The sequence below is a fragment of the Mercenaria mercenaria genome, unplaced genomic scaffold (assembly GCF_021730395.1).
Source record: "Mercenaria mercenaria strain notata unplaced genomic scaffold, MADL_Memer_1 contig_4398, whole genome shotgun sequence".
In the NCBI taxonomy this organism is placed as follows: Eukaryota; Metazoa; Mollusca; class Bivalvia; order Venerida; family Veneridae; genus Mercenaria; species Mercenaria mercenaria.
The window spans coordinates 20,352-33,642 of NW_026462622.1; the positions used below are offsets into that span (position 1 = coordinate 20,352).

The window sequence follows — 13,291 nt, forward strand, 5'->3', positions numbered from 1 at the left end:
GCACCTTTTTTCTCTTCCGCTTGTATAGCATTCAGGAGATTATCTTGGTGTTCACGAGATGATTCTAGAGAATCATCACTTTCTGCTTCATGTAAGGTTCGATTAAGAGTGAAATCAATAGTGTTCAAGACTTCCTCTGAAAAGGTTCAACGGGCAATAGTTGACAAAATATTTCCACTACTCTCTCTAACTGCTACTGTAGCAATAGCTGTTTTCAGCTTTATGTCTGGTATAGTGGTAAGTATATCAACAGGTGCGAAATTGATGGCAACAGGTGTTGTTGATGTGTTTGGCTGGGATTCCGCCATTATTTTTAAGATTATATAACTACTTACCAAAAACTGTAAGCTGTAAGATGCTTTAAAAGACAGACCAGACCCACTGCACTCTTTCCTCACAAACAGAAGATACTAGTTCTGTCAGGCAAAACTGTCGACGTTAACAGTGTTGATCTGCAACATATAAGGATTAATTAAGAAAATGAATTTACTCTCTTAATTTATAAATTGTTCCTTATTACTTCTAAATGCGTGGTCTCAAGTTATATTCCAACTACGTTCACTATGTTCAGTGAAATATTTTATTTCCGGATGGATCGTATGCTATCCTGTTTTCTAAAGAAGACGGTAGGTAGATGCAAAATACTCCTGAACTTTGATATTTCAGACCTTGGTTACGGTCTTATTCTGGCTGATAACGATTAGATTAAATTGTTACCCCACCCACTCTTGTTGGAATTCGGTAGCGTATGCAGCGATATTTTTAAACCGCTGCCACCATTATAGTGTTTCTCCACTAATAAATATAAATAAGTAATGGTTAACTTACTTATTAGAAGTGGTTCTTTCTCGCTGAACTACGTAGTTCGCTATGTAGAAAATATTGGATAGTATTCAGAAGATGGCGTCCTCACTGCAGAGTGCGGTATACCAGAATGCCCTTCTCCCCGCAATCCTAACGTATATCGGCTAGTTTAGGCGGGTGTCGTAGGTCACTGAACATCAGTCACGGGTCAGTGAACCGCAGCCACTACACTGGGTCTAAATTTTGAGAAAATATTCCTTGCCAAAATAGTTGGTGCATCTTTGATGGGTATAGGTCACGTTTCAGCCAACTGGCGGGCGGCACGAGCCCCCTCGGTCCGGCCCTGGATCGGGTCCTGACTGTGTACGACTGTCAGGGATAGAGTATTTACAAACAATGTCCCTTTTACGTAACCAGAATTTCTAGGAAGGGGGTGCGAGTACGAGTCGTGGGGGTTGGTGCGGGGTTTCCCCCTCCTGCAGGTGGGGGTATGGGGACCTTCCCATAATTTTTTTTAAATCAAGAAGTCATTTTGTGCGATTTTGCGTGGATTTGAAAGCTTACTGATGGGTAGATATGTGACTCATTTTATCGCTTTTTTCTGTGAATAGTACATAAAGTCTTTTAACTTCAGTTAATTTATTTGTAATTAGTAGGTTAAGATAATGATAATAATACAAAAGTAATATCAAGAAAGACACAATATTTATTTTTTAAAAGTTTACATTGTACCATTTATTAGAAAATTAATAACTTAAACTGTCATTTTTATATATTTCATTCCACTATTGTGAAAAGGTATATAGCTATACATCATCATTTTCGCAAAAAAGTAATGCTCTGAGCTTTCTAAAAATCATATTCTATGATACAAAAAATAATTACATGTATATGTACACAGCTGAGAGTATTTGGCAAGTAATGCCTAGCTCACATTTGGCCTGCGATGCGTCTGCGGAGACCGTAGACTGCCCGTATCCTCCTTTCCGTGCAAGAAGCGGCTGTGCGATTTTCGTACGGATTCACGGGCTCCGCAGCCTCTACGATTTTGTTTAGTGTGCGTGAAGCCCTTTCTGCTGAGACGGGTTACCCTTGGATACTACGACACCCTGATTCAGGAACTGATGCAGGAATCCCATGGGTACTTCTAAGCGTACCTCAGAATCGAGCCACCCATGTTACAGACTGACACCCAGATTTTCTAAGTACCTTGACTGCCGTCCAGGCTTGTACCATCACCGTATCTTCTCCGCGCTGCCTCTGCATGCATGGAAGCAGTACGGGCGTAGTATGGTTTCCGTGGGACGCTTGCGGAGGCTGCTCGGCAATTGCACTGAAATTGCACGAGTTCCATATAATCTCCGTGCAGCGTCCATACGGATTTCTCCCGGCCTTCCCGGAGAGCCTGTGCAAAAATGGCACGATGCTCGTATATAATGTGAACACATACGCCATAGCCCGTAGCCACCAACGATGCCCCAAAATCCGCAAGGAATTATCACACGGCGCCCGGGTCAAATGTGAATTAGGCATCACTATAGAAAGAAAAGAAATGGGGTGGGGGTGGGGGTTAAAATACGCTTTTCGGTCAATCTAAATCTAATCTACATTTACGAAAGAACAGAAAAATCTGTCTATGAACGGAAATGTCGTCATGGCATTTAAAAAAAAAACGCACGGCAAAATAAATTTTCTGTTTTTAGCAGCTGTAGCGTGACCCTGTATTTTTCTTAAAATATATATAATAAAAAATATACTGAAAGGAAAAAGGCACAGCTATAAAATTTGATTTCATATGCAGTTCATGTAAAAAAATATAGAATAACTTATGTTAGATTAATTCCTCATGAGGCTAGATCTAATACTCGTACAAAGTCCATCATATGCATTTATCATATCAGCACCTAATCCATATTCACTAGTCTTTTCGCACTTTCAGTAAATAAGATTTCTGAGCTCGAGTTTCCTTTGATCAAGGTTGGCAAATCTGTCAGTTATAGCCGATCAATCTAAATATATGATGGTTTCCATACACATTTATCCCTTTGTCATTTAATTTCATAATATAGTTTAAATATTTGTTTTCTCAAAAATTATACTCCAGGTGATTGCAAAGTATTTGCGTCAGACTTTTGCAAACAGTCTGCAAAACGTACCACAGTCAAGCAAAGGGTTTGCAAATAAACACTGAGATTACAGACTGCAAAGTTTTTGCAAACAAATACTTTATTAAGTTAGCAGGCAGCAAAGCATCTGCAAAGAAAAATTAGCTCATTTTGTTAGCAAAGGTATTGCAATTAAACACTTTATACACAAATGAATGAGCAAAGCATTTGCAAATAATCAACACAGATGAATTTGCCTTCCTGATAACCTTTTGCTACAGAAAGTAATTAACCTTTCTGTTTTCTGACTGGTCTATATTCAAATGGCAGCATTTTTGAAAATATTGTGAGGAAATGTTTACAAACCATGTAGTAGAAGTATTTAGGTGATACAAACTTTTGTGTTAAACAGATCATTATATTCTGATTATTTTTTTTCTTTTTCTGGATAAAAACTTTGTTGATTAAGGATAATGCAGTACCAAGTATTTAAGCAGTAAGACTTCCAAGAACCAGAGAATTGCAGCATGTGATCTTGATCTTGAAAAGGTAATGTTAAACAATGATAGTTATATAAAACACTTTGTACAGCAGCAATTGTTGAAACTTTGATACGTGTTTTAGTTATTATCACTGAATGATCACTGCAATGATTAATTTTTGATAGTTATTTAAACTGCATATTAATGGTTTTGATAGTTATTTAAACTGCAAATTAATGGTTTTGTGACTGTCACATCTGTTTTTCAGATATTAAACAAAGTTCTTTTCTTTGAGCCTCAGAAATTCATTTCTTGCTATTTGTTAATTGTTAGCAAATACTCTGCATATTATTTACATAATAAGTTGCAAACACTTTGCTATCTCTATGTAAGTTATTTGTAGCATAAATACACATATTTGCAATGTACATTATATTTGCCAAAGTTGCAGCTGTGAATTGTAAATTGTTTGCAAAATATTTGCATTCTGTGTGTGTATAGTGTATATTTTGCAAAAGCTTGGCAGAATAGTTGCATGTTTCGTTCCAGTTCTACTCGTTTGTTGAATATATTCAGCAATCATGTGCTGCAACTATTCTGCAAAGGTTATGGCAAATATTTGGCAAAGATAAAAAGTATTGTCTGCAAAGGCCCTGCTTATGCATTGCAAAAGCTTTGCGGAATAGTTGCACGTTACGTTCCAATTCTACTCGTCTGTGGAATATATTCAAAAATCATGTGATGCAACTGTTCTGCAAAGGTTATGGCAAATATTTGGCAAAGTTAAAAGTTAAAGAATATATTCTGCAAAGACCCTGCTTTTGCATTGGTTGTACATCCAACCTTCTGTAAAATCGCCAGATTCAACATTAAAACATTAGGTAAAAACCTGTAAAAAGCTACCAGGGCTCAATCCATTGGGTTACAGCGTCAATAATAGTAAGCATAAGTTGGCACGCTACGCTCGCCAAAAATATCAAGGAATGGACATTCAAGGGTATTTTGGTGTAATAGAAAATGCAAGCTTTGCCGTCGCACCATACCCCCCCCCCCCTCCACCTGGTTACGCCCTTGCTTTAACGTCCTCGGATAGTGCATAAAGTGAAGTGTAAAAGCATTATTTGAACTCTTAGCGTTACTCGTTCTCGTTTCTGTCATATAGACATCTGCCTGTAATGTATCATCGCCGTCTTACATTCAGTATTGTTTCAGATCTTTACGATAACGAAAATAAAGAAATTGTCTCCAATATTTTGACACATTTGTTTACTTCCGCGTCTCAATTCAGTTTTTCAGCAGTTTGTAAAACGCTCCGTTATTGGCCAATATCGATTTCCTTTTCCCTTTTCACGGTTTTGCAACATGTACATCGGATTATATCTACTTACGCTCGGCTACTTGTTGTTTTGTCGTGTAGTCGGCGAAATAAACTAGAAAGGCAGAAAATATGATGGATGCCGCCGTCTTGTTTACGATTATCTAAGCGATTTAAGAGTGCCCTAGACCAGTCGTAAAGTTACAAGAAAAATTATGATATCTTAACTAAGATTTGTTTTGTAAAACATCCCAAATTTTAAGACAAGCGTAAGATATATCTTGCGCTAAAACTTATCGTAAGATTTTTTTGTAAAGCGGTACCCAGATGCTCACCTTTTTATGTATAAACCTTATACTAATTAATCGAACATTGTAATATAACTGTTTCAGAGGTTCAAGTGAGTATACAGCATGTCGGTATTTGTGGTACAGATCTCCAGATATATGAACACGGATGTTTTGGAGACTTGGAAGTCAAAGAACCATTAGCCATAGGACACGAATCAGCCGGGGTGGTCAGCAAGCTAGGAGAAGGGGTAACCTCGCTTAAAGTTGGTAAGCATAATTATTATTCGTATAGGCCAAGGACTTAAGAGGGCATAAGAAGTGTTACACCTTTGATTACCCCTCATGAATAGACTCAGTCATGCCGAGCTATTTATTCGCTTGGTTGCGTTCTATGATTCAAAACATTTTCATGTATATTGTATTAACTACTGCAACATCAGCTTTTGTTGCCCTGTGGCGGCCGTAGGTAGTCTTCCGGTACTTGTTATTATTTTTTATTCTTTTGGATCATGGAGTTCATTGAATGTTTTGTAATATTTTGCTACTTATTCACATGGCAATAATTTGTGACATGCTAGTATTTTTCAAGTTCTTATGTATCAAACTAAGAAATTCACGATTTTAATGAACTAATCTGCGTTAGAAATATAAATGGAGTGTATTTGGACAAATGGAATTTTAGATTTTAAATGGGGTAAAGTAAGCGAAATTGAGAGGAAGATACGTGGCTATAGCGTAAACATGAAACGGACAGTTAGTCCTTGAGCCAGACCCAGAAATTTTGGATAGCGGTACCATCTGAGGGGATTAAAGCTCAATGCTATTTTTGGGTAGGTAAACATCTGAGAATTCAGAAACTATGTGATAGCATTGTAGTGGTGGTAGCTTTTTGTGCGTTATTAGCCATCTAGTAACACCACCCAAAAATAGACTTTCATCAAACTCCCGTTATATATAAACAGACTTTCTATTTCAAACTAATGGTTCTCTCTTATTTTTGAATATATTTACTTGGAAATTGATAGACAAACAGCTCAGTTTATGTATTTTATGTATTTAAAAGAACTGTTATTAAAATATTGCCACTTTAGCGTTAAGTGATTGCAATTACAGACAAACATAGACCAGTGTTTAAACATAATTAAAGAACACAAATATTGTTTCATAATATGCAGTTAGAAAGGTATTTTGCTCATTCTTGAACTAATATGACATGTTTAAATACATAGAGTATAAGGTAATAGAATTCTACATATTACAAAACCAAGTTGTCTGCCATTGGCTGTTGGAGGCGCTTGTAATTTACGGCATATTAATGTGCGTTACCTATTTGTTTGAAATTAATTAATACTTCTATACATGATATGGAATAGAAAAGTATGAAAATCGTTAAATCAAAGCAATTTCTAAACTAGTTTTGATATGTTAAATTAACAATTAGACAGTTATTCGCAGACCAATAGTTTTTAATATCAAAGCCACCTTGTTGTTATTGTAATTTACTTGACAATACACGTGTAGACGAAAAACACAAAATATGTTGTTTAAACATGATGTTTTACTATCTGATCTGCCTAAAAGGTGCATATTCATACTTTCTTCTGTATCAATGATCTTATGCTTAAAAAGTAAATATTTTTATGCTGAATAATACCAAATGGTACTTTTTATACAGTAAAATACGTTACCATAAAATCAAGATTTTCATAATATTTCATATAAACATGTTAAAGTCGTTGTTATTTAGTATTATGTTTAGAAAAGAAATATTTTAACTAATCAATAAAATCATTCTTCGGTTAGATATCAAATGCCATGTAAATTAATAGAATGTAAAAGTGTAATTTACGTTACAATATGTTACCTTAATCGGTAATATGCCGCCGTTATTATTCTCAATTATTATCTTTCTATATCATGTCAAGGTTATTCTTTGTTTTCAATAAACCACATTTTCTATGTATTCAACACACGGGAACATTCTTAGTTGTGATTCTTCATCACTGTCTGAATCTTATAAGATATCGTCAATATTGGTACGCGAATAATCTTCATCAGTTTCACTGGTTTCGTTTACAAGTTCGTCAGGAACGATCTTTTTGTCACTCAAGTTGTTCACTAACTGTTGTTCGTCATCAAAGTACCAGCAATTTTAACATGGATAAACATAGATAAAGGCTATTCTCATGGGCATGTAGTCAAATATACATCTTTAAGAAAAGATCAAGGTTGTTTGATTTTGATATGAATAAGAGTTAAACTACAAAATTATTAATTTAATGTAGAAAAACATGAAGAGATTTATCAAATTTGAGTATATTATGATAAAGTTTTCCTATTATTTGTACAACTTCTACGCAGATATGTATATTAAACATTTTGTAAATTAATATAAATAAATGAATAAGTAACTGATAGTTGACTGGACTGATATGGTGGCATCAGGGTCATGTCTATGCCGTCAGAACTATTTTAGTTGTCATTCTTGTTGACAAACATTTCGTATCTAACCTTGTTGAAGTTCCGATATTTTTGGTGACCATTATACTGCAAATATAAATGACTCTCCGTCTCCAAAACGTCGTCGGAGCACACATGTTGACGTCCCAACATTTAGCTGTCTAAACATAACTTTATTTTGTTGTCATCATTACCCATGAAATATTTCCAATTCTGCGCATGTTTTGGTATTTTTGACCAGAAAACAGAAGTGTTGGTGCAGTTCCACGTCGTTTTCTTTCGACAGACTAGATTCTTTTGGAAAAGTACGTATCTGCAATGAAATCTACTATCAAAGCATCACCATCAATGATGTAAGATACGTTTTCAATAGAATGGTATGGTGGCATATTTCTGCATTCACTTAAGCAGAAAGTTTTCGCGAACAGTTTACGTGAAAATCTAAAAGATTTTCACGAAAAGAATCTCTTATTCAAGTGGAAAAATTTCACGATAGTGCGGACTTCTGCATACGATAACAGATACCGAATTAACAGAAATAATAAAGGGAGTTAAAAATTACGTTAATTTTGTAACGCATATGAATGTTATAATAAAATATCTATAGGTTTTAAACACTCTTAGGGGTGGTGGTTGGGGACATAGGTTGATATAACCCGCTTCATTCCGTAGAGGGGACTATTGGGTTATCTTTATGCAGTTCAGTTCACTATTTTGACACATTGTCTCGTTAACAAGATAATATTTTCACGGAAACCTGCTACTTTCACGAAAATTTATTCCATTTTTCGCAAAAAGTATTGTTGTTTTTTTCGGGAAAGTTCATAAAATGTTCATGAAAACTTTATGATTCTCGTATGCAGAAATATGCGCAGGTTCCACTTCTTTGTGTGTGGATTTGTCTTCTGAAGTCATGTCTGTTTTCTGTTGTGTAGCTTCAACATATTTAACTCGCATGTGCTGTGTCAAACAACACCTGTAGTATGAAGAATATTGTTTGCTGAAGCTTATGATGCTTCCCTTTTTCTTGGCATGAAGATTGATCGTCTGTTCTATAGTAATTTACACATTCTGCGATGCTGTTGCGGCTGATCTAGACACACTGAAGCCACGAACCCTCAAAAGCTTTCCTGCACAAGGGTGGGTTAGTTCAAGATCCATCATTAGGAGTAGATAGGGGAGAGGTGGTCTAAGGTGTCGGCTCAATCTAGGAATCGTAGGTTCGACAGCCCCACTGGGGTCACAACCATGTCTTCTCTAATCACACCAGTACTGGTTTTCCAGGAAGCGGACTCGAGGGTGATACCAATAGGCTTGAAGCTTTCATCGCAATCGAGCTAAAACTAATTAGTATAAACTAACGGATAAGCAGGTAGATACATTGCATTGTTTATATGAAGAAGAAGAAGAAGAAAATTTGTTTATTAAAGTGACATGTGATATATACAATATAGCAAAATATATAAATAACAAAACAAGAATCACCCGGCCCCATGGACCTATAAGTCACTATCGAAATATAATAGTAATAATACAGTGTAAATTTAAATTAACTATAACGTAAGCATATATATATATTTATGAACAACTTAACTAAGATTGTATAGTGGTAAGTCATACACTAAAACCCTGTGTGATCATTTATACATTTAGATAAATAGATTTACATCTATACAAATATGCTTGAACTAGATATTTTGCAAACTTTCTCACATGGTGTTTTGTCAGAAAAGTCATCTTTTCATTGTCTGACAAGTCTCTAAAAGCAGAATCATGTCTTACATCACCAAATAGTTGAGTTCGTAAGTCATTGTATTTTGAACAGTGTAATAAAAAATGCGTCTCATTTTCAACAGTATTGCTTGAACAAAATTTGCAAAGTCGGTCATTGATGGCCTCACCTATATACCTTTATATGATTAAACGCAAATAATAGTGGGCACAACTTGTGCCAGACTCCTATTTTGAAATCTAGGTCGTTGACATTTGTGGCCTGTATTAATGCCAGTATATCATGAATAATATCAATAAAGTATATACAGAAGTGTGCCCTTTTCCGTGATGTCTCTCTCTGACACTTTTGAAGTGTTGGTACTTTTGAAAGTACTCTTTGAACGCTGTTTGACTTTCAACAGATTTTCAAGGCTTGAATTGTCTGCAAGTTCCTTTACTTGTTTACATAAACATCGGTTGAAGGTCAAATAATTAAGGTTGAATATGTGTGTCATCTGTTAATAAGTAAGTGTCAGGAGATTTCTAACATTTAAACTAAGAATGATTCTGTCCCTATAAAGCCATGGTGTTCCAATGAGTATCTATTTGTTTTCTACTTGTTTAAGGTCCATTTCTAAATTGTATTTCAGTACATATACATGTATAATTATGTTCTTGAACATTTATAATTGATTTGTACTGATTTTGGTAACACATATTATTGTCACGTAAAATTCGCACAACTATTGAAATGAGATGGTGATTCACTGCATTCTAGTAAATATCTAGTTCAACAACACAAATTATGTATAGTTATTATAAAATGTTATAATTTTTTCCCGATCTGTGCAGGGCATTTTCCTCACTTCAGAAATTTCAGTTTTGTACATTTTGGTAACATAAATCTTATACGGAGATTACATCATGGAAAAGTTCCTACCACTGCAGAAAAATAGTTATAAGAAACACTATTCAGTCTGTACTTTCAATTATATTGAAGAATCATAAACACCTTGGTCATTGGGTGATTAGTACAAGTAAAATATCTATAATGTTGGAATAAAATCACTGTTACGTAAATTACACTAATTAAGATGCTAACGGGTACGTGAAAGATATATTATTTTAAAGCACATTCAATTCATTGTTATACATGTATAAGGTTGTTAATAAACTACAGACTGCACTTTTTCTTAATCATTGTGTAGCACTATTTCATCGTCTTAAATGTTTTAGGAAACATATTAAATGTTACGTAAGTTACAAAAGCACTAACGTTTAAACGGCATTCATGTAGGAATAAAAAAGCATTCGTTATGTACTTTCCGAAAGTCATAATGTTTCCTTGAATCCTTAGGGAAGGCAGGGGGAGATGGTACCTCAAGGTCTAACATCCATCGGAAGAAAATCTAATTATGAGCTATAATTATGCTTATTAATTGTCCATGCTATTAAGATGTTAAACATAATCATTATTTTAATTAACATTTATTCAAAGAAGCAAACCCAAAAATGTCGAACATTAAGGAAATGTTTTGTTTGTTTTTAAATACTTGTTACAAATACATCAATTATGCAAACTGAAAAGCATATGTTCCATAACTCGTATGCCTACATTGGCTATATTTTAGCTCACCTGAACTTGTATCTAAGTGTAGGCATATATCAAGATGATATCACACCAAAAGCTACCATCGATACATTGCTATCACATATTATCTTACTCCATGGTTGTATACCTTTCCAAAAATCAGTATAAGAATTAATCCCCCGAGATGGTACCAATCAACCCTTTGGCTCATGTACTAAGTATGGCAGGAAGGTATACAAACACACCTGAAGAAGTGAATGTGTGTGACATTTTTATGCAGACAAGCCAGGTATTATTTACATTAACTGATAAAGAATCGTTTCAAATAGTGTAGATCTATTTGACCGAGAAGTTGATGCAACATTGTAAACATTATCCCACCAACACAGTGTCCTAGTAAACTATGGGGGCCAGTGTGCAAAAATTAAAGAACCGACAAATTCGGATATTACAAGTGTCTGGAAAATATTAATAGAATGGCATGCACACTTGTTTACTTTACTAACACTACCAAAGGTGGAAAAAAAAAGTTGACAGATTTGACAGAGAGTAAAAAATATGTGTTTTTTTATCAAAGCCAATAGTAAGACGTCACGTGAGAGGGTGGACAAAGCAGGAAAGAAAACTGAGAGTATTGACGTTTAGGTTGGGTTAGTGAGTAACAAAATGGTCCAGCTTAAGAAAGTTGTTTATTTACAGTCGCAGCCTATGCGAAATAGTTTAGTATTTTGAAAAATTACCGAAGCCCCGACAGAAGCCCGACGGAAGATGAAGTAGAAAAAGAACGGGGACTTTATTCTTGAGAAAATGAAAGTAGCAAAGAATTTAGAATGCGCAATGGCATTTGAATCGGTACAAAAGCTGTAAGATAGTGGCAAGCTTAACATTATTTAAACAACGGGAATATGTAAGGAAACAGTGGAAAGCCGTTTGGGAGTTACCATACTTTGTACACGAACAATTCCCAAGAGAATAACCTGGAAGCGGAAGAAATTGGTTCCAAAGATGAAGGAAGCCAGGAGGGATGGTAAGACTGCGTGGCTCGCTTATGCCACACTCTTCCTAGACGGACGATCCGTGAGGGACTAGGGATTTGGAGCTGTGGAGCTAAAAATATTTTGTTGGAACGTTAATTGTGTGTCGAGGGATAAATGTGGTTTTGAAGACTTGTAAATTTTATTGCCAATCATGATATTGCTTTTATGAGTCACAGACAAATGCTTAAAGTGAAATAGACTCAGTAGGTTATAATTTTCATAACTTTTATAGAACAAAAATGTGTAGAAAATGTTGAATTCTTTGTGGTAATAAAATCAGACGAGAATAACTTTGATCTGGTAATAGCGTGAAATTACGTGATTTTAATCTTTGACAAATTATATTGATATATCGCAACATTCCTCGATAAAAATATTATTTACTTTTTTTTAAAAATGTTATCCCATAAGTTGCTGATCCACTTTTAAAAAAAAATATGAAAACGCTAAAATGTCAGATAGGACATTTTTTCTGATCATTGTATGTTCAAAGTCACAATGGTTGTAGTAATGCTAAAACTCGTTATGTAGAAAGACTGCATGTTTCATTTGGTCAATAACCAACGAAGTTTTCAATATATTTGTTTGTTGCAAAGCGGAATGCAAAACACTTATTTGTAGAAAGAAAAGGCTGTTTTAGTCAGGGAAATTGATTGGCTTGGAAAAATTAAGACACTGTAAATTAAACCAGTTCTGGAAGTATTTTAAGAGGAATTCTAACACGACCAGCAAATAACCTACATAAATGTAGAGCAAAATCTATCTCGGGTTATTCTGCAATAAACCACTCGTGTGCAATGACGTCATCCGATCCAGGTACGTAGCACAGTCGTAAAACGTAGTTACCATTTTTTCTAACACTGTTGATACTAGTATGTCGTGTTAGAATCGAAATAATAAGTTCCCAAGTGTGATTTATCGTAGAATAACCCGAGTTTTTCGTTCTTATGCGAAACAATATATCACTCAGGCCTATATTCTTACGTATAAGAACTCAAAACGGGTTATTCTACGATAAACCACGTTTGGGAACTATTATTTCTTAAATGTAATCTAGGAAGGCGATATATAAAAGAGTTACATTTCATATAGCATTTTTATCGGTTTCCTATAGTTACTGCTGTATCCGTAAAATAAGTTTAGCTCCTGCAAGCAGTTAAATTACGTTTCTCATAGCGGTTTGTCAGTTTTTATAGTTATTTCAAGAAACAGTTGACGTAGCTTAATTATTGTACCTTACAGGTGACAAAGTTGCTCTGGAGTCTGTATTTGGTTGTATGGCATGTTCTGATTGTAAGAAAGGAAACTACAATCTGTGTGAAGATGTAAAGATATGTGGTACACCGTCTACATGGGGCAGCATGACAAGATACTTCGTACACAATGCTGCCGATTGTTATAAGTAATTTTCATCTTCTAGTTATTTCCAAAATGGGAATACAGTTCAAATATAAGAAAACAAAATGTCATTGCGGGGAATCTTGCTTTTTGTGG

The 13,291-nt window shown here is 35.0% G+C and overlaps 1 protein-coding gene across 2 annotated transcripts in view; it reads left to right on the forward strand.

Moving 5' to 3' along the window:
- LOC123528993 (sorbitol dehydrogenase-like) overlaps window positions 1-13,291 on the forward strand; it is a 37,462-nt gene that overhangs the window by 13,053 nt on the left and 11,118 nt on the right. For both annotated transcript variants that reach the window (XM_045309141.2, XM_045309149.2), the window contains exons 4-5: window positions 5,099-5,263; window positions 13,040-13,199. In XM_045309141.2, the coding sequence (XP_045165076.2) occupies window positions 5,099-5,263; window positions 13,040-13,199 (325 nt within the window). The remainder of the gene's footprint in view (window positions 1-5,098; window positions 5,264-13,039; window positions 13,200-13,291) is intronic.